Source organism: Daphnia pulex, chromosome 9, assembly GCF_021134715.1.
Source record: "Daphnia pulex isolate KAP4 chromosome 9, ASM2113471v1".
Taxonomy (NCBI): Eukaryota; Metazoa; Arthropoda; class Branchiopoda; order Diplostraca; family Daphniidae; genus Daphnia; species Daphnia pulex.
The window spans coordinates 7,056,989-7,083,211 of NC_060025.1; the positions used below are offsets into that span (position 1 = coordinate 7,056,989).

Below are 26,223 nucleotides of genomic sequence, written 5' to 3' on the forward strand. Positions count from 1 at the left end.
CTCTTCTTCTTGCTAGACAGGTAAATAAAAAATTTCTTTCTTTTTTTCAAAGAAAAGTATAGACGGCCATCGTCTCTTTTGTCCTTGAGACAGGCCAATAGGGTTTTTCTTTTTTCTCTCCCCCCCAAACTTTTGTTAGTCTTACCTTTTCTTTCTTTTTTACCTGGTTCTTCTTTTCAACCCTCCCCAACCTCCTTCTCCCCACCACCCTCTTAAAATACCCGCCGGGCATTTTGACTATATCGCAGCGATGGCGCCACAGTCTATGTGGAAGAATCACACACCTTTGGCTGCTGGTGCTGCAGAAGAAGAAGTTTTTTCTCCGGAGGGTTTTTTAGCGCGCGCAACTTTTTCGGGGACTTTTAAATAAAATGCAAATATATATTTTATTTCGAATAAAAATAAAACATTGAAAAAGGAAGAAAAAAACTGGTTTGTTTTAAAAAGTTTAATCGCCAGGCGACATCTGTTGCTACAGGCGATACCTTCTGGTTTTTTATTTCATTCAAATCATTCACATGTATGTGTACAGATAGAAAGAAATGTTTTGGTGATACCCAATGTAACTACACTATTGTTTTATAAATTTTTTTGTTGCTTATAAAAATCTGAAAACCCGTTTCGCAATCGAGAAAAAGGATAGACCGGAATATTCCACAGTCGGATGGTCACGCTCACATTCTTATTTTTTGTTTCTTTTCCCTTTTTCAAATCCAATCGTGGCATTTCCGCCGACATGAACAACGACATGTTGAAAATCCCGCCGAAAACTGAACAAAAAATATAAAACTAAAAAACGTTTTTCCTATGAAAACCTTTTTTTATTTTACTTTTTATTTTAAGGGAAAAAATGGTAATTTAACATTAAGGAACCCAGGAGTCGGTTGCTGGGCGCCCCTGACAAGAGCACCTGTGTGTCTGGTTGGGAGGGAACCGCCTGAGGGTCACGTGACTCTGAAAGGGACGCAGGGGGCAGGAGGAGGAAAAAGAAGGAGGTGGGCGAGAAACAATCTCGGATAGGGGATTCTATACGATGCCCGTAGTTGACTGTCGACCGTCGTCTTGACCAGTTCACGTTCCCACACACTCTGAATCTTTCTCAACAGTTTCACACAAGCACACACGCTAGTTTTTCTATTTAAAGTGCTCGACACATTTAACACCATTCGATTTGGATTAATTGACAATGGATATTTCACGATTCTTGGAGGTAAGAAAATTTTGGTTTGAAATTCATTTTTTTGGGGGGGTAATTTTATCCGGGGGAGTACATTAGAAACAATTGAAATTTTCTACCTGATTTAGTTGAGGCCCCCCCAAGAAGTTTTGAAACCAAAATTTTTCAATAGAATTCTATTCAATCTCTAATGAGGGAGATTTTCTATTTTCTTTCGGGGGGATTCCACTAAGAAATTTGGAGGAAAGAATTAAACACAGGAGAAAAAGCATGTGGGTTCCCACGATCCGCAACCGGATTTCCATATACGTCCAGGTTGTTTCTTGTGCGGAGAAAAACTCAGCAGGAAGGTCTCTCCCCCTCTCTATCCACTTTTCTATTTTGTTACCCTCTCCCCTCTCTTTTCAGCCATTTTTAAAAAATGCTGCACCTACAACAGCACAAGATTTTCAAATTTTGAGTTTCTCACACCGGTCGGTCCCTCTGGTCGTCTTTATTTCATAAACAATTTGTCGTCACTATGGTTACGCACGACTAACCGAGCCTGACGATTCATTTAGTAGGTTGTTGTTGTTGTTGTAGCCCCAAACACTTTCTCATGTTTCACATTTTCACATCGTTTTCATTTTTGTTTCTCTCACCAATTATTTATGATACGAAACATTAGAATAATAGACTACCTGGCGGGATCATATCGATGACGAATGAGTCATGCAGAGTTTATCATAGACCACCACCACCACCCTGATGGTTACAGGGGGGTTGCAATAGAGAACCCCAAAAGGGCAGATAGTTTATTATAATGAATCACCTTTGCGAGCAGTCAAGTCGAATCCCCCCACCATTTTTTGAATACATTCATCCGATATTTATGAGCCGTTATGAGGGCACCCCCACACGAGAGAGAGAGAGAGAGATGTAGGCTAGACGATTTAATTTTATATTTTTATTTTACTTTTTTACCTGGAGGAAATTGTGTGTCATTGTCAGTGAGACCCGCGTCCAGGAAAAAAACGGGTTAGGGAAATCTTTTAGAAAAAGAAAAATTGATTTGTATTTGAGTATCATGTCGGTGTGTTTTTAATATTTACGTCTAAATGGGAAATTTCCAAAATAAAGTGGGAGGAGTGAAATGTGCCCGAATCTTGACAGTCCCATCTCAAAGTAACTTTTCATTTTGTATTATCCTAATCTCTCCTGGAAAAAAAGAATTATTTAAAAAATAAAATAAAATAAAGAAAATTATTATTAGATTATAATTTTCGGGAGAAAAGAAAAGAAAAGGTCTTTTCTTACACGTTCTTTTATCTAATGAAGAATACACGAAAGAACAATAAAAAAACAAAAAAACAAGAGCGGAATATATATATTCTTACAACCTTTTGTTATTGAACTGATTAAGTTCGTCATCAGCCCCTCCGGAGGTCAGAGGCGACCGCAGAAACAATGAAGCATTTTCGTATAGGTAAAAATTATACACAAGTTGGAATGAGTCATCGAACCAATAGACTGACCTCTTTATTCCAGAAAAACAACAGGGAAAAACAAAACAGAAAAGAATATTAGAACGAACAAGGTCCTAACTCTTGTTAGAAAGTTCAAGTTACCTGACCAGCCGAAAAATAGATATACATGCTCGTATGGAAATGAGATAGGGATCTATTTTCTTCTTCTTCTTCTTCTTCTTCCTCTTCTTCCTCCACACATCTTTTATGACATGATATCGTATTTTACTTTATTGCCCGTGACCTTTTTGGCATCAACACAATAATTCTGTCGATCCAACGTTTTACGGCGGCAGCCCATCTGTTTTTCTTTTTCTTTTTCCCGCGGGAGAAAAAACAAAAATATCATTTTTGCCAACTATAATCCCGGCAGCTTTTGAATCGAAAAAATAATATTTTTATTTTCTGCTGTGTCGTTCACCCAACTAAAAAAAAAAAAATACGAAAATTCCCGCACGGTCATAGCTGACGTCATGCGTTCATCCGTCTAAAACTATAACCGCACCGTTATTGATTCAAATTTTTTATCTTTTTCAACAGATTGTCTGAAGAAGAAGCCCAAAATATTTTTGATATATAACTGAAAAAATAAAAAACAAAAACAAAAGGGGGATTGAAATCATGACTCCGGCACCGGTGACGATGGCCACCACCCTGCCCCGTGACTATGGCCAGCAACAACAACAGCAGCAGACATCGGAACATCAGCGCGTGACTGAGCATTCGCCTCATCATCAGATCTTCGCTCCCAACACCAAAGGTCTTCTCAACGCTCCCGGACAGAACAATTGCTTCCTCAACAGCGCCGTCCAGGTCAGTTTCAAACATTTTTTTCTATTTCTTTTTAAAAAAATAAAAGACACACACACACACACTTGGGGGCACGCTGATTTATACCGACGACACGATACATGCACGCACGCCCAGCTGGAATGTGTTACTGTCCCCTTTGGTAATTTACGTCGAAACGCTTTTTTTTCTTTTACTTTTTTCACTTGGACTGTTTAAGTGTCCAGAGTATTTTTCTATATCTCCTGGACAAGCTGTCTCACATATTCTTGTCAAGGTGGTCTCAGGGACGTGACCAAACTCAATGTCGCTCCGCTTTTTTTTCTTTCCCCCTTTGAAGAAGAAAAACATTTGAGTGTAAAGCTTTTTATTCTTTCAAATCTCTGATGAGAAAATATTAGATCCCTAAAGTCGGTGTCCAGGTGCGTTTTTTCCTGATAAGCTTCAGAATCTTTCCCCCAGCTGCTGTCATAGTTTTACGGCTGAGAAAACACCTTACTTTCTTCTTCTTCCAGGAGATATTGGGCGCGCGGATTAAAAGAGAGACTTGAATAATAAAAAGCGGGTGGCTATTTTTAGATTAGTCTCTGTGGAAATCCGGTCGACTATATATGTTGGCACTGGCGAAATGGTGGGAAGAGAATATACGTGCCGGAGAACGCGTTTCCACGAATTATTTTGTGTTCCGATTTTTATTGAGAAATATTTTTTCAAGAGACCGGGCGGATTGAGCACACACGAAGGTCTTTATTTGGCAAAGAAGAGATAGATGTGTGTGTTTTTTTAAAGGTGGGGCCAGCTATATATATTTAAAGAGGCCGGCAGCGCAAAAAACAAAATTCTCCCGCAGGTGATGGTGGTGGTATCTTTTAACGGGACTTGGTCCGCACGGGTCATTTGTAAAAGAATTGAATATCTCATTTCTCTTATTTTATTTATTTTTCTTTTCACCAAAATCTTTGGGGGCTATTTGCATTTGGATCTTTGCCTATTTGTCAAAATGTCTGGTGGGGTTTTTTCCTAAGCCAAACAGAAAATGTTTACATTTAAGTTTGATTGATTTAAAAACTTGTTGAGGATTTGACGGAAAGGTGGGGTGGGGGAGGTTTGCAACAGAGGGTTGACGGGCGGGGGAGGAAGAGGAAGTCGAATCTGAAAGAGGAGACAAAAGGTTGGAAGTAAACCGGATGCGTAGGTGGAAATGTTCCACAGGTAAGAAAAAAAAGTGCCATGTGGCCAGCACGGTGGGGGGAAACCACCCCTTTTAGATATTATTCCGCTGCCTAATTGAATATATCGAAGGGAGAGAAAATCCCGAGCTTCCGTTCTTCCTTCCTTAACCAAAATAAGAAAAAAGCTTTTTCTTATTTCTTATTCCTTAGTCATCTCATCATAGAGTTTCCGTGTGTTGTTTCTTCTCTCTCTCTCCTTTTGTGTAATATTTACGGACCCACGCCAATGGCCGCGACGTGCCGAGTCACCGTTCATTGTGAAACGGAAGAAAAGATATCTCTCTAGCTAGCCTCAAAAGATGAATTTTGTTTTCTCCTTCTTCTTATACATGACTATACACTTCGTTAGCCGCGCGAATAGAACTAGCTCATTATTATTATATTTTTTCCAAAGGGGAGGAAATCTTTTTTTGATCCTAGACAGCTCTCGCAAGAGCAACGTCAGCGGTAGCGCATTAAATTATGGTGTGTGAATATTCATCTTGTAGACTAGCTCAGACATTTGAATATCGAGTTACACACACGAGCAGAGTTCTCTCTACACAAATTTATTCAGCTTTGGAATATATATATTTTGGGTTTTTTACCCTACAGGTTATTTCTTTTTTTTTTCGTAATGATTCCTCTGAAACAATGGGCCTTTGGGGTATTTTCTCTCTCTTCTTGTTACACTCAAATTGTATAGTGGAGGTCACACGGAGAGAATATTCTGCCTCCCTAATGGTCTCTCAGCTTCTTCTTCTCGGCCATCAAAGCTCCGGGGTTTGTTCTTCTTCTTCTACTTTGTACACCTCGTTAACATTTTCCACAGCTGCCCGCGGGATATAAGATTATGTGTAACATTCAAATTTCGAAGAAAATGTATTTTTTTTTAAGGCGCGCAAATGTCGCCTATAAAAATAGAAGCGGGCGGTCGCTTCTATTCAATTAGAAGAAAATTCTTTTCTATAAGACGCGGGAGGTTTGAAATGTCCATTTCCCAACCCCAACTTTGAACAACTCTCGTGAATCTTTTTACGATTTCTCCGGGTTTTGGGGGAAGGAGGTTGATGTCATCGCTGGACGTGGGTGTTGCGGCTAACGTCAATATTTAACCGGCTGGAAACCCCCAAGTAACAAAACACAAATAGATGTGTACACCTACTAGTATATAGAGAGATATACTATTTTTCTGATGGTCTGTGCACGCGAACGGCGACTCCTCCCTCACGATCGTATAGAAGAAGAAGAAGATGGTGTAGAGGGGTTAAGATGTTGTTTAAACACAGGCGCGCGCGCGCGCGGGCCTTTTAAAGTGCCAGCAAAACCTTTTTTAACTGCCCAGTTTTTTTCTTCGGAAGAAGTTGAAACACATGGGCCGTTTTGGAACTTTTTTTGGTTTGTTTGGATAATCATAATCGTTAAAACGAGCTGGAAAGTTGTGGCTCGTTTTGTCAAGTTCCTTCCATTTTTTGTTGTTTATTTTTGGCGCTAGGTGTAATAGAATAAAACAAAAGGCGAAAAAAAAATGATTATTTCGAAGGTTTCAAGGTGGGCAGATCCTGGATGAGTCTTTTGTTGACGGGTTTTTGACTTGATGCTTTCGTTTCGACGAGACTTTTGGTGGGAGGTTTATTCTTTGATGGGTGGCCATCAAAACATCCCGAGGCGGGCGAGGCGGAATGACGCTTTGGTTTAGTTACATGACGCTACCGCTAGATGGCCCACGTTTTCAACCTGTCAAACTTCTTTTCCCTTTTTATCTTTTTTTTTGTAAGAGTAGAAGGTTAAGTAGGCGGGGTCGCCAGGTATAAGAAACTAACCAGGCGCAACCAACTGATCGTTTGATGTTTGACTCTTTTATGTTTTCTTCTTCTTTGGGATGTTGCGTCGTTATGTTTTCCCCGACGTTTTCCACTATTTCCACCTAGCGGTAGAGAAATGAAATTTTACCTGGTTTACCTGACCTCCATATCTATCCCCGGCTGTATATATCCTCATCTGCGTAGACTCTAATCGACTGGGCTAGTCTGGGTAGATTGTTTTGACCTCGATTTCCCCCTTAATCATGATTACCATAACACAATGAAAAGGGAAAAAAACAAAAAGACAAAAAACACCACGTACATTTCCCTTTTCACCTCGCCATTTCTCTCGGTTCGCCTTTTACTCGCCAGGAAAGTTTCCCTATACTGTACCGTAACATAATCAAAAAAACCGAAAAAAGAACAGAGGGTGAATGTAGCGTAGTAGTTGTTGCCACCTGTAATTGGATCGGGGGTTTGTAAAAGACCACACGACTCGCGTACAAGATGGTGCGGCGCGCGCGCGCTTGAGAGATGCGGGGGTTATTCAAAAACTGGTTCAAAATGGCCGCAAGGAAACCGTCTGTCTGCTGCCAGTCTCTTATTAGCCCAAGGAGGGAGGAATATATCTACACACAGACAAAGTTGCTGATGTACATATAATAAAAAAGAAGGGACATCATAAGTCTCACAATGTCTAGAAATGGACATCTGGCACACGCTCCTTTCTCCGACTCTCCTTCTTTTGTCGATTCTTGCCTTTTCAACACCCACAAGTCTGCAGATCTCCGTGTTTTCTTTATTTATTTAAAAATAGAAATGGGAAAAAAGGTATATGAACTTGAAAAAACTTTTTCAAGACAAATCTTTCAGCTGCTGCCGCACTCGGTCATTTCCCTGGCGCAGTTCGACACATCTGCCCAGGAGAAGATTTTTGAGCCATTCAAGTAAAGAAAGAAAGAAAAATAAAACATACATTGTCATTGAAATGTCATTAAGGCCGAGCTTGTGTTTCCCTTTTCTAACCCTCGAGACTTTCTCTCGTCCAAGAAACTTTTTTAAAAAAGAAAAAAGAAGAATGAAGATGATGACAAAAGAAACTCGATTACCCTTCGTGTACACATCCGCACGAGTGAAGTTTTTTCTACCACGCAAAGGCTCGTCACGACCGACAGTTAGTCGCTCCCGAGGGGGTTTTTTGTCGATCGCCACCTTTTTTTAAAGCATTCCGAATCGGAATCGGTTTTGACCTATTCGAGAGAGTCTACCCCTTTTATATTTTCTTTGATTTAATTACGTTTACCTTAAAAGGATTTTCGGGCAGAACCTCTAACTGATGATGATTACTCTATACCCCGGGACAACACACACACACACACCCAACACACACACTATTTCTTCAGCCTATTCGATTTTTATCGCTGCGCCTTGTCAATAAATCAAGAAACATTTTTCTTTTTTTGAATCTCGCGCGCTGGCGCTCGCTTGCCGAAAACTGAAAAATTTCCGGAATAAAAATAATATCTGATGAAGCGGATCTCTTTTGTGTGTGTGCGTCCACACATTTCCGAAAAAAAGAGAAGAAAAAGAAAGAAAAGAAAAGATTCTATTGTTTTCTGTGTTGTTTTCCAAGCAGAAACCGGCCAAGATATTGGCCGTATAGTGTGTGATGCGCACGCAGGGGGGTTGATGGCAATCTGATGATGATGGAAGGATTTTTCGGGGAACAATTTTTTCCTATAAGACTAGACAAGACGAGAAAAAATGTAGTCGTCAATTTCGTCTTTCGGAGCGCCGGTGTCTATTAAGTTGTCGACGGAATCTCGTAGCGCCATCGCTAAAAAATAAGATTGTGGGGGGAAGAAAAAAGACAAAATATGATCATCTTTTCACGTAAAAAAAATTTTTTTCGGGTGTGATTTACGTCGCCCAACGACTCCCGTTGGAAAAAGCATTTTTGTTTTGTTGCGTCTTATCAGCCGCTGAAAATCTTTTCTCCTCGGCCGCAAATTTATTGTGATGGAATCAACTTATATATTTTGGTTGTTGCTGTTGTTGTCGAGAGTATAGCGGGTGTAATGATTGTAATCATCGGCGTGTGAGTTGTTGGCTAAAAAGTTGCTGAAACCGAGTCATTGCGTGACTCACGACGCGCTCCGGCCCTCCTGCAGTTCTACTGGGAAAGAAAAGAAGAAGAAGAAGAAGGATGAAAGGTTGTGGAATGGGGGAGAAGATGGAGAGGGCAGCAATCAGACACACACACACACACACAAAAACCTTTTTTCTTATTTTATGTTGCGAGGGGAAGAAGAAGAAGAAAAAAGATTTAAATAGGACGGGGTCCCCAGGTGTGTTGAGGAAAGGTGTAATAGCCTCGGGCGGCATACCTTCTTGCAGGCCAGGTCCAATCGGAGCCTTTCGCCGTAAGTCGAGAGTCTAGCCCTGCGGCCAAGTTCAAATCACCCGCCCTAGCCCCCACCGCCGCCGCCGCCAAACTATTACTACTACGACGAGAGTTGTAGCCCTTTGCTCATAGGTGTACCTCTCCTCGGGTTTGGGTTGGTGGTGAACCCAGCGCTTTCCATCAGTTCCCAAACGAGAGTTCTAGCCGACTGCCGTTTGTTTGCCTCCCAAACCGAATCATGTGTTACAACTCCGCACCGAGTGATTGAATTTTTGAAATCCGCCAAAAGTTTTTCTCGCCAATTTCGTTGGAAAAGTTTGTCGAGTTTAAATCGAACGAAAATGAGGCTCGAAAGGAATATAGCACGACATCCGCTCTTCCAAGTCACCAAGGTTTGAGCTATTTTATTATTATTTTTGAATAGCAGGGGGGACAAAGTGCGTGCGTGCTTATTCATTTTGTTTTTCTTGGCTTTACTATATCCCCCTCCCTTGGAAATAAGAGATGAGGGGGAGTTGTCTCTCGACATTTCCGGTTGTATAAAGCACGCCGTGAATCCTGTGTGCGTACAATTTTATAATGTGGCCAGGTCACTGGGACTCGCTACGTCGTACGCACACGGCCGGTTCAAATCTCTTAAGATAAAAGAAAAGTCGAGAAATGATTAACATGGAAACAAATCAGCCGTGCAACAATCATGCCAGAGCCTGGAATATCATGATAACCCTCTCATTAAAAGAGGGGTGGGTGGGGTAGAGAGATGGTCCAGAATTTCCAGCCCCCAAAATGTCGATGGGATTTCACGGAGCAGAACCGTCACGCGTTCCCCCGCCGAACAGAACCAACAATTTCCTTAAGGAGAAGGAAAAATAGAAAATGATTGAAATGCGCTTATATAGCCTTTGAAACGATGGGATACAGTTTGATTGGACGTTTTCTAGTCCACAAATAACAAAAGTTGCGGTTGAGTTTACCGGGAATTCGGGAGAAAATCCCGGAGAAAATCCAGAAAAACCTGCCAAATAAATTTTTGTTTCAAACGTGCCGCGCGCTCGATCCGTTTTTGTAGATGATTCACCTGTCGCCAAAACAAAGTCGATTACTACCTGGTTTTCCGGGTGCGCCGAGAAATTCTTTTTCAGGGAAATGAGAGCACAAGTTATAATCTTGATTGACTTACGCGTCGACATGTTTGAGAGATTCTTACGAGACCCGTTGAATGCCAAACGAGTTATTCCATTATAGACAGTCTGTGACATTCGTCACCTAAACTGTGACCGAATTCTTTTCCAGGCAAAAGAATTTTTCAATATGTACAAAACGGGAACAAAAGAAGTTTGTTGTTTTTACCGTCGTTCGACTTCGTGAAAAAATCTGACGTTTTGGGGTCTATTACAATAAATGACGTTGTAAAAATTTCCTTTTTTCTAACAAACACAATTTCATGGCTTCGTGATTTCGAAAGAAACAACAGCCGCCGTTTTTGAATATACTAAACACAAATTTATTCGTTTTTTCGAGAAGAATGCCTGCTGTTGCTTATACCAGACATTTTAGCAACCATTTAAATATTTTGAAAAAAAAAGCAGATTGGAAAACGAGATTTTCCAGGGTACCGAAAATGATGAATGGGACCTGCGTTTTCCATTTTTTTTTTCACCGATTCGATTTACTATTTTTATATGTAACTCAAACGGGTAGAGGGGGGTGAATATGTCTGAGATTACAAAAGAAATATCTTCCTTATATTATAAAGTAATTCCATCCCCCCCCCCTTTTTTTGATTCCATCATGGCGCCGCATTTTAGTTCCACATGACTCTCCCCTGTTTGGTCTACCTGTAGTCCCTTCCTTGTTGGTAGTATCAAAGCGGAAAAAAAATACGCTTCTTTCTTTGATAGGGAGAGAGAATATTCTCTTCCGGCCGGATTCCCATACGATATTTCTTATTCCCCCCTCCTTGTGTGCGTAGTTTGTGTAGTATGACGGATGAAGCGTGATTATAATGTGGCCCTTTTCCCATTCACTGTCATTCTCATGGGAGGAGTTGATGGAACTTTTTCTCTTTTTTTGAAAAATGAAAAGAATTTTTTTTTTTACTTTTACACAGAAGAAGATTGACGTCCGTGAATCGGCGTCGATTATTGAGGGGAGCGTCACTCTATGATCAGACATTTTTTATTCTGGTGGAGAAAATAAAAGGCAATATAATAATAATAATAAGATATGGATAGTCACGGCACTTTACGGGCGACCGTAGAGGTTAATTACATCCCATTTGCTGTTTTTAAATTTTTCTACGACGTCATGGAGGAATAAAAAACCAAAAAGAATCGTCGTAAAAAAAAGAACGGAACAAGCCCGCGGTGATATCATCGATAGTTGTTGTTGTTTTCCTCCTCGGCATAAATCATATCAAATTAAAGTTTTCAGGTGACTTTGAAAAAATATATGAAAAAATATGAAGATATTAGAAAAGAAATAATAAATAGTAAAGTCAAAAAGAAAAAAAGAGCGTGAGAAATATCGGTGGGAATCGGAAGGTTTTCGTCTTCCCGCTTTCTTAAAAGAGTATTTAAGAACTTTTTCTTCTTCTTGTACGACCCCTCGTCTGACCTCTTTACGCCCCCCCCCCATACCCCCTGAGACCTTTGAGATACGAAAATTCCCGCACCATCGAACCTCTCACGAAAAGCTTCACCCTCTGTTGCACATTGCGGATAATTGAGCCAACATTTTCGTAGAGGAATAAAAACCAAATGAATTTTTCTTCCAATAGTCTGGTAGATTTTTCGCTTCTACTCTTTTCTTACATGTTACCTGGGGAGGAGCTGAACATCATCTCCTGGAATGTGCTCACATTTTGAATAGAAAAACCGCCCTAGGGGGGGTAGTAGTAGTAGTAGCCTGGGCGGGGATCGTCTGGCGTATTATGTGTATTGTATACGATATTATATCGGCCGCGCGGTATTATCGCGCAAGGAGATCGCATTCCTTCCGCCATCTTGTTGTTGTTGTTGCTGCGCCCGTTCATTCGCGCATGTAAAAAGACGCTGACCGCATGGAATTCAGACGACGCAATCAGATATTATAGGGGGAATAGCTCTGGAGATGATCCGTGAGAAACTAACATCTCTCCCCTCTTCTTCTTCTTCTTTCTACTTCATAGTACAATTCTCTTTTGACACGCTGTGGAATGTGTGAGCTGACTTACAATGGGGGAGAGACACCCAGCGGGAGATTATTATTTCTTTTCTCTTATTTCATCAAAACGAAAAGAATTTCACTTTTTGTTTCTTTTCTTCGAATAAAATGAAACAAAATGAAATTTTAGATTTTTTTATTTTTGTTTCGTCGCGCAATTTTAGCTGCAAGGCAAATTTGCGGTGAAGGAATTAAAAAATAAAAAAAAGGGAGGAACGTGATTTTTTGATTTCCGGTCCGATGGCTATCCGCACGTGCGGTGGTAAACGGCGGATAGATAGAAGAGGGCCACCGATGGTTATTTTATTTTTCACGGAGTTGTATATGGCTCGTGTTGTTGCGGTCACTCGAGCGGAACCCAGGCCCATACGGTCGTGAGCGCCAAAGAAACAATGAAATCACCACCACCACCACCACACACGATCGTTATTTTGACGTCGTCTCACGTTGCGGTCACGAATTATTTTTTTTTTATTCCTGACCATGTCTATACACTTCCGAAACTGATTTCATATTTTTTGACCAGTTATAATATGCCACACACACACACAATTTGCCGTTACTTATATTTTTTGTTAAATGTTTCCTTTTTTGAATTTTTACAGGTTTTGTGGCATTTGGACATTTTCAGAAGAAGTTTCCGCGACCTGACCGGTCACGCTTGCCTCGGCGAATCGTGCATCTTTTGTGCCCTGAAGGTAACAATATATATATATTTTTTTCCAGTTAGAAAGAAAGAAGATGGGTTATCTTTTTTATTTCCCGTTTTGGAATTTTGTTTCTTTCTCGGGTGGGTTTGGCTTCTGCTGCGCTTTCTCGAATCCGACGACTCCCGCAGAAAAGCATAAAAAAATATGAACGATCTTCTCTCTCTGACTGGCTAGCTAGCGTCTATTCTTTCCCGGCGGCCAGTCAGTCACGTATCATCTTCCTTAGAAAAAAAGGAAAATGTTGTATAGCCAAAAGGTGTGTTTTTAAACGGTTTGTGTTTTCCAGCCGCGGGAGAAAAAGGCACAATCGTAACAATGAGAAGATTTTTACGTAGCTGTAGGAATGCTGGACTTAGCGCCGCGCTCTGAATTATCAAGTTCTCCTCCTTCCAGCTAGACCTCTATATAATGCACTAAATACATTAAACAAAAAAAGAAAAAAAGAAGAGTTGAAATTGTCGACTGCCAGCGGGTTTGAACAGATTCGATCCTTCACTCCCGACACGAAACGAAACGAAAAAAACAACTTCTCTCTTAAAAATGCATTAAGACACTCTGCGGGTTGTTGGCCTCCTTTCTTTCCACATCGCAATAAAATATAGATATACACAAAGAATAAATATAAATAAATACATAAAAATCTGTTTTATTTTAGATAGTATATATACATTTTTTGGCCTTTTTTTTCGCTTCTTTTTCTGTTTCCCCATTCGTCGTGTGTGCTCTGCGTTCAATACCTCCTCAATGATCTCTAATTTGTGCCTGGAGCATGTCGGAGGAGGAGGAGGTGGATATGGAATCATCTCTGCGAGATAACGATAATCATTCTCCCTGGAAGAGTAATGGGAGATGTTTCTCTCATTTGCATCTCCCGTGCGTTACCGATCGTGATTCACGAACCTCACGATATCGCGTCTCTCTCTCTTCGCTCACCCATTCTTGTAATGGATGCCCTCCCCGAGTCACGCTGTTAATCAGCCTCTAATGCGCATGTCTTCTGCCTTTTTTTTTCTTCTTCATTTCATATTTTCTTCTTCTTTTCGAACAATGGGAAACCACTGAAAATTTTGAGATTTATGGTTACGGTGCGTTCGTTCGTTCGTTCGTTTTTTTCTCCCTTCACTGCGCGTGATGACCGCAGACCGCAATCCCGACATCATCCGACGGGATCGATTTAGATCCATTTTTTCCATTCTCGCTTGTTAATAATAAAATTGTATTTGATTTATTTTTAGGAATTGTTTGCGCAATTGCAGTATAGCCATGAATCAGCTCTGCCGCCGGACGCGCTCCGGCGGGCATTGGCCGAAACCTTTCTGAATCAACAGAGATTCCAGCTCGGTTTCATGGACGATGCAGCTGAATGCTTTGTAAGTTTATCTCATAAAGCAATCGAGTTTTACCTAGGTATAACAATGTCCATTTCTTTTTTCTTTTTTTGAACAGGAGAACATTTTACTTCGAATTCATTTCCATTTGGCCAGCAACGAGGCCGAGGACCAATGCGCAGCTGGGCATTGTATCCCCCACCAAAGGTTCGCCATGACCTTGGTGGAACAGTCCGTCTGCGCCGCTTGTGGCGCCACTTCCGAACCTTTGCCTTTCACTCAGGTGAGTTGCAGCCCCAATCAATTGATTGTTATCTCATTAAACGGCACATTTTTTTCTCGATCCAAATCGAAAGGCCGTTTAACGACCAATCTCATTAGTGTGATGAGGAGAAATAAGGCCGAATCTACATCATTAATTTATTTTAATCATCATTTTTGTTTTGTTTTGTGTCTGTGTGTGTGTGTGGCTTATTATAATCAAAACAGATGGTGCACTACGTCTCGGCGTCGGCGCTGACGTCACAGGCGCGCCAGCCACCCAATTTGATGGAGCCGGGTTCGCCGGCCGGATTATTCGGTCGTTTGCTGAGACAGGCGGGCGGGATGGGCGACATTCGTGATTGCCCGAGCGCTTGCGGCGCCCAAATTCAAATTTGCCGAACTCTGACGAACCGGCCGCAAATCGTTTCGGTCGGCATCGTCTGGGACTCTGAGCGACCGCAGCTGGATCACATCATGTCCGTCTTTGCCCTGGTGGGCACCAGCCTCCAGCTGCGGGACGTCTTCCAGTCGGTGCTGGACTCACGCTGGGCCGAATTGACCACCCACCGGCTGGTGGGCGTCGTCACTTACTACGGCAAACATTACTCCACCTTTTTCTTCCACACCAAACTCCAGCTGTGGATCTACTTTGACGATGCATCCGTCAGTGAGGTGGGGCCCGACTGGCAGCACGTCGTCGACAAGTGCCGGCGCGGCCATTTCCAGCCGCTTTTGCTCCTCTACGCAGATCCGGAAGGGACGGCCGTGCCGACGGCCACCGCTCCTTCGGCCGTCACTCCGGTCGGAGCCAAGCCGCGTCATCATCAATACGGATCACTTTCCAGGCCCAGGAGCATCACGCCCAATCCGGTGCCGGTCCAGCAGCAGCAGCAGCCAAGCTATAACGGCCGCAGGGCCATCACGCCCAACATGGAACTGATCCAGCACTCGCTCAACAGACGACCTGCTCCGTTGCCACAGCAGCAGCAACAGCAACAGCCGGACTATCGCGACTATCAAAACATTTCGGACCTGGAAGGCATTTTCCATCAGCCGGATGAAGTCTTCCACGAGCCGGTTTACATCCAGCGACAAACAGTCGAATCCATTTTGAGGGCCCAGCAGCAGCAGTCGAACGTTTCCAGCGATCCGGATCTCAAGATCGCCATGCTCGCCGGTGCTAATTTGCCAAGATCGAGAGATTCCGGCAACTGGAGTGGCGACCGAAACAGCGCCTCCTCTTCATCCAGCACTTCCATGGACAATCCTTACCTCTACATTATGAACAGAAATCAAAGGTATAATTTAATTTCAATTAATGATCTTTAAATCAATTACAGTTGAATTAATTTGGAAAATATTCAATTTTTATAGACCGCAGAGTAGCAGTTCGACCAATAGTTCTCCATCGAAACCGGGCGATCCCAACGCTTTACCCAACCACCTGGGCGCTTTCCACGGCGATCCTGGATACGATTCCTATTCTTTATCGTCCAACGACAGTTACCCGTTGCAGCAGAGTCTGAAACATACCCTCCAGGTATAATTTAATCTTTAAAAAAAATGATTCATTGCGATGGAGTTATTAACGTCTGGAATTATTATTTCTTTTTAAATTAGTTATCCCAGATTCCCGAGGGCGGTCACAACAGATGGCAAACCCGAGTGCCTGGGCCGTATCCACCGGCTGATGCTGGTGGAGCCGACGAGTGTGAAAGGCTTTGCCTCGAGGCGGATCACCTGCTGGAGCGGTCGAGAGTGCAGGAAGATCAAGGCGACCTGGAAGGGGCTTTCAATCTGTGTCAATCGGCGGCCCAGCGCAGCCGGGCGGCCATGGATGCCCCTTACAACAATCCGCAGACGCTCGTCTTTGCCCGGATGAAACACAACACGTGTGTCATGCGGGGGCGGAGCCTCCACAGGCGACTTTTGCAGGCGCGGCAGTCTGCCGGATTTTACGACGGATCGAACGCCGTTCACAATGGCGTCGCCGTTATGCCCAGCATCGACGAGCCGAGACACAGTCGCCAGAGCAGCCGCGATTCCAATCGCAGCGTCCGCCAACAACAACAACCGACTGTCCAGGCTGTCCCGCCCACTCCGTCCGCTCCTTCGTCCAACACTCAGCCCGGAAGCGTCGGGAAGAACATTGAAATTTACGCCACTTTGCCGAAAAAGAAGGGCAAGAAAGCGGCCGAAATGCTCCGTGAAGCCGAAACGACACAACAACAGCAGCAACAACAACAACAACCGGAGAGGCAGAGTCGATCGGGTGTTGTTGCCGGATTCGCTGGCGCCATGATGCGCCGGGAGAGGGCCAAGAGTGAGGAACGCAACAAGAGCAAACCGGTTCCCATTCCGTCGGTGGCCAGTGTGGCCCAGGACGACCTGGAAATGATGGGAGGTGACGGATCGAGCGACAACTCGTCCAGGTCGCCCGGCAAGAAGCAGCATCGCATCCGGCGGAGGCTTCTCATGGGCGGGCTCATCAAACGGAAGAATCGAAGTTTGCCCGACTTGAGAGCCGACGACGACGACGGCCAGGAAGAGCCGCAACAGGAGCCGGAAGAGGATGACTATATCGGTTTACCTCCGCCGCCGGAAGACTCCAGCAATCCTAATTTGGAGAAGAGCAAATTGATGATGAGGAGGAGTTTCCACTCGAGTCTGGGCCGGAATTTGCTGCCGCAACCCATCGGCCTCAACAAAGTTCCTCCGCCGCCGCCCGTCCGGAAAACGTCCCACCTGACTCCGGCGCCTCCGCAATTGCCGTTCTACGATAATTACGCTGAGAGTCAAATCACCGTCCATGCGGACATTCACCATGAACGGACGCATAGCGATTTGGCATTCCCCGCTCCACACGATCCGCTTCCGCCTTATCCGGTCGTCGAACACGTCCGGCAAGCCAGCGACGATTTCCCACCACCTCCTCCGCCGCAGGAATTGCAGTTACTCAGTTGCGATCCTGAACTGGCGCCGGAAGAAGAAGAAGAAGCGGAGCCTAGCGGATTATTAGCCGAACTCCAAAGAAAGCGGAAGGAAATCCTAGGCGCCGGAAATATGCCACCACCTATGGCACCGATCGTCCCCTCCGCTCCGTCATCTTCGGCAGCCAATCCGCCGAATCATTGGCTGAGAGAACTTCAAAATACTTTGCAAAATAAGAAGATGGGAGTCGCCGCTCTGGCAGTGGCCCCTCAGCTCGTACCTGCGGCTCTTCCGACGGAAGAGACGGTCAATAAATCCGTCCGGAAGCTGGCGTCCCGTTTCGAACAAGCTAGAATCTCTCCAGTGACTTCATGTGATGTCGTCGATCACGCTCCTCCTCGCGTCCAGCCACCTGTAGTACCTTGCCAACAACAACAACAACAGCAACAACAACAGCAACAACAACAACAGCAACAACAGCAACAACAACAGCAACAACAACAGCAACAACACCAGCCACTCAAGGCTCCTGTAGCGTCTCTACCACCTGCGGCTCCTGCCGGAATTTTGGATCGCAAGAGACGATCGGGTGACGGACAGAGTAAAAAGAAGAGCGTGACGTTTTGCGACCAAGTGATTTTGGTCTCGACGGCCGAAGACACCGAACAGGATGAGACGTATGTTCCCAATCCAATCCTCCAGCGAGTACTCCGCTCGGCTTTCCAACAGGAAATGGTCAAAGATGTTGGCCAGCAACGACCGGAATCGAATCAGCCACTGGTTTCGCCCACTTTTAATAATGGAACGGATGAAGTGGATCGCCAATCCTTGAGGCCCCCTCAGCCGCCTTATCAAAAGTTGCCCGTCAACAGCCAGGCCTTCCAGCAATCTCATCACTACGCCCAGCAACAACCTCAGCAGCATTACCAGCAGCAACAACAATACCAACAACCATCAGGACAGCCGATGCGGAATGGTTACGGCGTTCCCCCTTCACCGATGATGGGCCAGAGGATAGGGCCACCATCCAGCGCAGGTGCTCCTCCATCTTACGCTCCGCCTCCGCAATATCCACACCACGCCAGAGTGCGCTTCCAGCCGCAGCCAACGGCCAATAACAACAACAACAATAATCTGACACAAAATCTGGCGATGAAAACGAATTACCCGCCGCAACAGCATCCGGATCAGCAGAGTAGGCCGCAGCAAATGGTCCAGCCGAATGCCGGTTCGTGGCAACAACAACCGCAACAACAAGGGCCAATGCCATCCAGTAGCGCTGGATTCACTCCGTGCAGCCTTTGCGGGAAGAAGCAAGTGCCGTCCAATTTTCAATACTGCTCCGATTGTCAATTTTACATGCAACGGTTCCAGCCGAAAGCGTGAGCTTGACCAACTGGATCGTGAACAAAATTTTACTATTATTTTATTGAAGTATTTTGTTATTACCCAATCTGCAATTGTTTTAACTCGAGATATTAATCCATGATTTGGTTGATCTCCTAGCACACGATATCTGCGCCAACTTTTTTTAAATTGTATTAAGCAGATAGCTGTGCGTGTTTTATTCCTTTTGTTTGGATTGTTTTTCGCCACCACATTAAATGACCGATCTGATTTTCATCAAAATAATTTTTTTAGCTCTGAATTTATAAGTAACTGTGTAACTCTGTGTATCTCACATTTTGCTTGTACATAACGTGCCAAAATTTGTTTTATGTACATTTACGAATGCTTAAGACAAATATAATACGAGAATCGTATTTCTATACAAAATCCGTTCAATTCTTTTCATTTTTATTGAAAGTTAAAGAGAACGTAAACTGTAAACGCAAGTGATTTCTTTGTTACGTGATTTGCGATGTCGTAAAAGTGTAACGACTTCCACCACTGGCCGTTAGGTGTCGTTAGTTTGCATGAACGTCCGCTAGATGGCTTAGAATGTTGTGTTGCTTCCATGAAAAAAAGGAAGTAGGAAAAACCGCTAATAAGTCACACACCGACGGGAAAAAAGAGGGTGGTAGTTTTGTGATTGCTCATCTGAGTGTCGAAACTCAATTTAACCAAGGATCACATCGTGTCGAGTTCACAAGATTTCGCCGTCCCACGACAACAGTCAATCTTTCACAGCCAACACAAGCAACACCAACCTCCCTTTCCACCCGACTTTCCTCGACAGTAGTACTGTACTACTTGAAAGCAACTGAGTAATTTGACGCCAGCTCAAGTCCCCCCTCACAGTAATTTTTAACATTTCCTTCAAACTGAAGACCGTTTATTCTGACTTGTTTCGACTTTCGACGTTTGAAGCTTCTTTGTCTGCATCTCATCCTACTGGACTGTTGATGGTAGGTTGGAATATTTTTCAACACTCCCCGTCATATTGTGGTGTTTTCATTTGAGTGATTGAGTCATCATTTTCTTGTGGTCACAGTGTGTCAGCAGCTTAGTGGTGGCCACTTGATCAAACTGTTGACTTCAAAAATCATTCCCATATCATTCACAGTTTACTTTTTGTGTTTGTAGTGTTCTTCAGCATGTTTGTCATTAGTATCAAGGCCACCGTTGCTTGACAAACACAAACTGTGTCTCTCCAAGTCCATGCAACATTGTAGAGCTATCATTAGTCTGATAAGTCAAGTGTTTAGGTACGAGGGTGCAAAATGAAACTAATTGTAGGGTCCAACTGTGTTACCCACTTTGGGTAGCACAAAAGACCATTAATCAATAGCAACTAAAATCTTTATTCAATTAATTTAAACAAAAATACTATGGGAATTTTATGTGGAAAGGCTGAGGTTACTCAATCACACCATCAATCAGAGTCACTTTGGTGCTGTCAAGGCTAACAAAGTGTTCGAAAAGCGCATCGGAAAATTCTGAATGTAGGAAACGAGGAGAAGCAACAATGTACACATACGTTGATTGAAACGGCATTTAACCAAAGTGGCCTGCAATTTAGTTGTTTAACTTTTTGTTCGTACGATGCTGTTAAGAAGCAAAAAAAAACTAAGCAAAAAGATTTACGTATTCAAACAGAACCTGTTACGATTGTTTAAACTCGGCAGATTTTCAGGTAAATTCGCTACGTGCCTTGAAAGCTCAATAGTTTCGCAATCTGAAGTGGCTTCTGTTTGACGAGAGCGACACACACTATTCGGTTGAAAGTAAGAACAAACAAAATTGACTTTTCTAAATTCGCTGAAAAAATACAGCATCCGTGTTTGCTGTATTTGGTTCAAAGGGAAAACAATTTCAGATTGCTGGTAAACATGGTTTGAAGAATCAAGTAGCCAATAGCCAAGGATTAACAATATTTGCCGTCAGAACAAATATACTACGCTGCTGGAGATTGCCACTCGCTATGTAACTATTGTCACTGGCTGAATCGAATTGCTTTGTTTGTTGACTTGTCTTCGTCAGCATTTTCCTCTTTTCTTTTTCTTTTTACCAATAGGAGGAATTGCATTTTCCTAGTTTGCTATTAACTTGGACTCTTTTAAACCACTACGTCAGTGTCAAGGAAGAACCGTTGGAGAAGACGTTCTCCTCCACAGAACTTAATCCTTTTCTTTTTTGAGCCCAACGTCTGTATAGTATGTAAACAAGTCCATCAACCATCCCGAGTACTTTGTCTCTCTGGGTCTTGCCAGTCGGGTCATTGACTCGCCAGTGAAATCAGTCATACTCTCAATAGCGCAGAAGTCGACGGAGCCAAAACTTTTTGAATCAATCACATCTTCAGAAAGCTGCTGCTGTAATCGCTGAAGTGGAAACTAACGTGGTTGGCCAGCTCCATCGGATAACTAGCCCAGCTATAGAGTTGGAGAATGCGCACGATAGTAACCATAGTAACACGCTACGTGCGAATTGGAAGATTTTTGGGGGCAATGAGTTTTTACGACCCAAAACACTCTGAACGCGTCGTCAACAGGAAAAAAAAAAGAAGGGGAGAGAAAATAAAAAACAATTCGTTATCTGGTCTCATAAACATCCTTTTTGGCGCCAGAACCGATATCGGGAATTAAAAAGGGGAACAAATTCGAATAATCAAGAGGATGCAGGAATGCAGTCGGCTACGAGAGTGTGACGTAATTTCGGTCGTGGAATCCATTTCAAATGTTGTAAACGAAACCGTGAGAGTGCATGCGTCAGCGTGTTGTTGTTTTTTAAACTCGTTTCTTTCTCTTCTCTCGCCGTCATTCCCGATCTGAGAACCCAATCCTTGTGTACATATTTTTGGCCGATCTCGTTTCACTCTGCCTGTTCGATTCCAAAAGTCCACTTTCAGTTACACACGCACACAATCAAGTTCTCGAGCTTCAGTTCGGGAGATTTCCAGTTAAGAATTGACGCGCGTTGGAGCGTGCCTGAAGCATTCTTTTATCGCCTTGTATTTTGTTTTGTTTTTTCATTTTACTTTTATTTTATTTTTTGTTGTTCTTGTTTTATTGATTTACAGATTGCTTTTCTGGGCTTGTAGCTGCCGTCATCGTTGAGGGTTCCGGTTTGGTAATGGAGCGTGATTGAGTGCTTCCTCTCTTGATTTTTCGGGCTCAATTAGAAGAGCCGTTGCATCCGGACCGAAGAGCAAAATACATACCGTAAAAGATGATGGCTAAAATGAAATATTCCGAAATACCACGCGATTTGTCTTCAGACAGTATCGCCGCCTACAGGCTCGCCCAGGTAAAAGACAATCATCAAATTGGTCGCGAAAGGTGAAAATTAACAATTTAATTTGTTTCTTCCAAATAGGGATCGCCTGATCGAGACAAATGGAAAAGAAACTCGAGTGAGGGTCGAGGTAGTCCAGAATCGGGAACTTCATCCAGTGATTCTCCACCCGTCCGACTCTTTCACCAACAGCTGTCGTCACGTCGATCCACTTCAGCATTTCGCTCGCATTGCCTGGGCTCGCGGAAGGAGTCGCCCGAGCCGCCCGACGAAGTGGACGGCAATGGGGACGCTTTTGTCCGTGCGGGATCGAGTCATCGTCAGTGCGAAATGGATCAGCAGCACCGACGTTCTAGTCGACGCGGAGCCAGCCCCGCCCAACCAACTCCTTACATGTTACACCAGTAAGCCTCCTCCCACCTTGTTGGTCCGGATCCGATCCGACATCCTCCGCCCATTGAAAAACAGGATGGGGGCCCACCCATCCAATTTGTCTCGTTTGCCTCATTATTGAAACTTACCTCGACCGCGTTCGTCACAGTCTGTTGACTAAATGTCTTGTTTTCTTTGTATTTTTCTCTCCCCCTCATTTGCCTTTATGTCCGTGTGTCGAATCGGCCAGTTCACTGCCTCGCTCGGCCGGAGCCAAATCGAGCAGCTTGCCGGCCAGTGCTCGGTCCGGTCTATCGGCCATGCTGTGCGTTGATGGCTCAGCGATGGAACGCCATGCCGACTGCCCCGTGCAGTCCATCGTCAATGTATAATATAACCAAGCATTTTCCGGACTTTTGTAAAAACATTTGGAAGCGGATGGCTAATTTCTTCTCGTTATTGTTTCTAATAGGTGAGCGCGGAAAGCGTGGCTGCCCAATTGACCCTGCTGGTCGTTCCCATCTTTCAAAACATCCAGCCGGAGGAGTTGACATCTTGCGGCTGGTGCAAGAGCAACAAACTGGAACTGGCGCCAAATGTTGTGGCCATGACGCGCCATTTTAATCACGTCAGTTTCTGGACCGTCCAGGAGATACTCAACGAAGCGAGCGTGAGGCCGCGCGCGGAAGTCGTCTCGCATTTCATCCGCATCGCCAAAAAGCTGCACGAACTCAACAACCTGCACACGCTGATGGCCGTCGTCAGCGCCCTGCGCAGCGCTCCCATCTACCGCCTGCAGAAGACGTGGGCCGCCGTCACCAAGAAAGACGTCCAGTTGCTGGAACGATTGGCCGACTTGTTTTCGGATCACAACAACTCTGAGAAGCTGCGGCAACACATGGATTCGCTCAAGCTGCCTTGCGTTCCGTATTTGGGCCTTTTCCTGTCCGACGTCAACTTTATCGACGTGGCGCACCCGCACCACGGCGGCCTTGAATCGCAACGACGACAGTTGCAGATGAACAACTTGCTACGAATCTTGGCCAACTACCAACAGTCGGATTACTCCTTCCTGCCTGTCAAGAATCACGTGATGGAGTACCTGCGCTCAGCCAAATACATAGAAGAATTGCAAAAACTCCTCGAAGACGACCAATATAAGTTGTCGCTGAAGTTGGAGCCTTCCACGCCGCCGAGCTCGACGGGGTCCAAAGAATCCTTTTACGACGTCAAATCGGCCATGGGCCAATTGAACGTGTCGCCCAGGAAGGCGGCTTCGGTCCGTAAACCGGCAGTGACATCTGACGGCTCTGGCCACGGCGTCAAATTTGTTCCCGGCCATACGAAATCCAGGAGCTTGGGTACAAAGTACGTATCAACACTCCCGTTTTCTGTTTTTCTTTGTTTACCTAAACTAACTGGCCATTATATAGACCCATATTTGTGTCTTAACCAATTTTTTGCGGTCCGTAACCGATTGGGTGATGGTTTTTTCGTGTGTAGGGGACCAATAAGAATAGTTTCCATGACAACATACTAATCCAGTTATTCTAAGTCGAAAAAAAACAAAAACAACCATAACTTTAGTGACTGATCTGATTGTTTATTGACAACAACTTGAAGATTGAGGAGCGCCAGCTTACCCCGAAGTGCGTATCGTCAGCCCTTTACGGCAGCGTCGGGCGATTCTTCGTGAGTTTCGGGTTGTCCATTTACCCACCGCAACGGAATGCCACCTCCTCCTCCTCCGTTTCCCCCAAGCACTCTTTCGTCTTGTCTTTATTTACGAGCCTCTCTTTTTATTGCACTACCTCTGCCGATTCATTTCTAGTCGATGTCTTTTGTATTTATTTATTTTGTGGTCTGGTGTCTGTGTGCGTGTGTTGTCTGTTTTGCTCGCCCGCTCCGTTCAGTTAACTGGTTACTAACGTATACATTGTCGGGTATCCTCCCTTGCCCCCTTTTCTTTTTATCCATTCGCAGCATATTCCGGAATGGATCTAATCACGCGCCGTCGTACCTCAAAGAGAACGAGGCTGGCAGCGGCGTCTGGCGGCATTCGCTGGCCAACCATGGCTTCGATTCGACGCTTCGCAATTTGATTGACGACAGTGTCCAGGAAGAATCGACGACCACCACATCGTCGTGTGCGATGAACTCGTCACCACGTCAGTCACTCCACGGCGAGCTTGATCCTTCCGCCCCCCACAACAACGACAACCATTCCGCTCAAGGGTAATAATTGCATTTTGGGCTCCGAATCATTCTAAATGAAATTACTTCTATTATTGACATGAATGTCCAGGTCGGATCACTCTCTTAGTGGATTGGATTCGCCTTTGCCACCTCCGCCCATCCGCTGCTGTTGCATTCAGGGATGCGTCCGCAAAAAAGCCGTTTTGAAAGATGGCCGGCGTCCGGCCGTCAGTGCATGGCAGAGGTATTGGATACAGCTCTCTGGTTCCAACCTGCTTTTTTATCAACCTAAACACCTCCGAGGGTAAATAAAAAGAAAAATCTTTTATTATTGTGTTTATTGCGCTTTGTTTATTTTATTTTCAACGAAACAAAATTCTTTTCATCGATTTAGATCCGACCGATCGGATTTTCGACGACGCCCCTTTAAAGCCGTTTCCATCACCGGCTGGTCAGTGGAGCGGCACCACAGTCCTCGCCATCCGGACTCTGTTTTATTGAAAAACACTCAAAAGGGTGACGCCTACAAACTTCGTATCGTCTGTCCGGACGCCATTGAAGATTGGCTCAATTTGTTGACGTTGGCCATTGAAACGCCAGCTGAGAGTTCAGACGACGCAGAGAATCTCATGTCATTTGAATGAGCCTTCGTCCGTCCTCGACTCGACAGCTGCCCACAGCTGCCGTACCGGATAAGAGTATAGAACATTTTAATGCCCAGTTGGTGTTCTCCTCGCCTTGGTCGTTGGTCATCGTGAAACACAAGATGATACTCAATGCTGGATAAGATAAGTAACGGGTGGGAAATGATTGTCGACAATTTTGGACCTTTGCCCAGAATTCTCCGTCACGGAAGAAAACTCCTCACTCTTATTTGCCATCCCGTCAGTTCCTTCACAGATGAGTGACTGACCTTTTTTGGATGTGTGTATGTGTGTGTGTGTGTATTTTTTCTCGTCATCAATTATGTAATTCTCATAATCCCACATGTATAGGTAAAATTTTTTTTTTCTTTTGGCTCACTCCTATCACACAGCTGCTTTCGTTTTTTGTGTGTGTAGTAAAAAAAAGGAAGAAAAATAATCCAGCCTTCTGCCCGGCACGCCTCCTCTTTCCTACTCGTCGTCTTATATTTGAAGCTCAATCGATTCCTCTTTAAGATGATTGCTGTTACTATAATTTTGTCCTTGTTAAAGTCACACGCGCTCTCGACGTGTGAGCGGAATCTCTCGTTATTGGATCAACGTGCTCTCTCCCCCTCCCCCCCTCTTCCGTTCACGACACCGCAGGCATCACCGAATTAACACGGAAGCAGCACGGATGTGGTGTTGCCTTTTCTAAAAAAAAAACATGTTCTGGCATTCGTTGTGTTTTTCCCCTCGGCTTCATCGACATGTGTTCCCTTATTCTTGCCCCCTTCATTTTCTGTTTGCTCCTCTACGTTCTAGTCTGTCTTGGATTTAAGGAGAATGACAGGACAACCCGTTTGTGTCCTTGTCTACCATCATCAGGAAAAATAATTGAAATTAGGAATCTGAAGGAGCAATTCAAAAAAGTAGCATCCGAAATCTTGTTGTTCTCGATCTTGCGAATACATGAAATAATTCTCGTTCACGTAACGATTTTTGTTGGTCATTTCTTTTACGTTTC

General features: G+C 44.1%; 2 protein-coding genes across 8 annotated transcripts; both read left to right on the forward strand.

The window, feature by feature from the left end:
• Positions 1-1,029: 1,029 nt before the first annotated feature.
• Positions 1,030-19,104, forward strand: LOC124202990. Of its 4 annotated transcripts, none has more exons than XM_046599550.1 (9): positions 1,030-1,210; positions 3,223-3,495; positions 12,701-12,793; positions 14,041-14,175; positions 14,252-14,416; positions 14,623-15,695; positions 15,772-15,937; positions 16,018-17,769; positions 17,833-19,104. In XM_046599550.1, exons 2-9 carry the CDS (start codon positions 3,304-3,306, stop codon positions 18,712-18,714), a joined length of 4,458 nt encoding a protein of 1,485 aa, XP_046455506.1. In that variant the 5' UTR covers positions 1,030-1,210; positions 3,223-3,303; the 3' UTR covers positions 18,715-19,104. The 4 variants fall into 4 exon arrangements, with proteins under 4 accessions (XP_046455506.1, XP_046455507.1, XP_046455505.1 ...); XM_046599551.1 differs by having other exon boundaries at positions 16,018-17,766; XM_046599549.1 differs by having other exon boundaries at positions 16,018-19,104.
• A 158-nt stretch (positions 19,105-19,262) lies between these two features.
• On the forward strand, positions 19,263-26,192 carry LOC124202992 (ras-specific guanine nucleotide-releasing factor RalGPS1-like). 4 transcript variants are annotated; one of them, XM_046599553.1, is made up of 9 exons: positions 19,264-19,676; positions 21,791-22,017; positions 22,087-22,409; positions 22,628-22,763; positions 22,850-23,745; positions 24,001-24,069; positions 24,361-24,612; positions 24,683-24,877; positions 24,968-26,192. In XM_046599553.1, exons 2-9 carry the CDS (start codon positions 21,940-21,942, stop codon positions 25,215-25,217), a joined length of 2,199 nt encoding a protein of 732 aa, XP_046455509.1. In that variant the 5' UTR covers positions 19,264-19,676; positions 21,791-21,939; the 3' UTR covers positions 25,218-26,192. The 4 variants fall into 4 exon arrangements, with proteins under 4 accessions (XP_046455512.1, XP_046455509.1, XP_046455510.1 ...); XM_046599554.1 differs by lacking the exon at positions 19,264-19,676 and adding an exon at positions 19,751-21,669; XM_046599556.1 differs by lacking the exon at positions 24,001-24,069 and having other exon boundaries at positions 19,263-19,676.
• Positions 26,193-26,223: the final 31 nt, after the last annotated feature.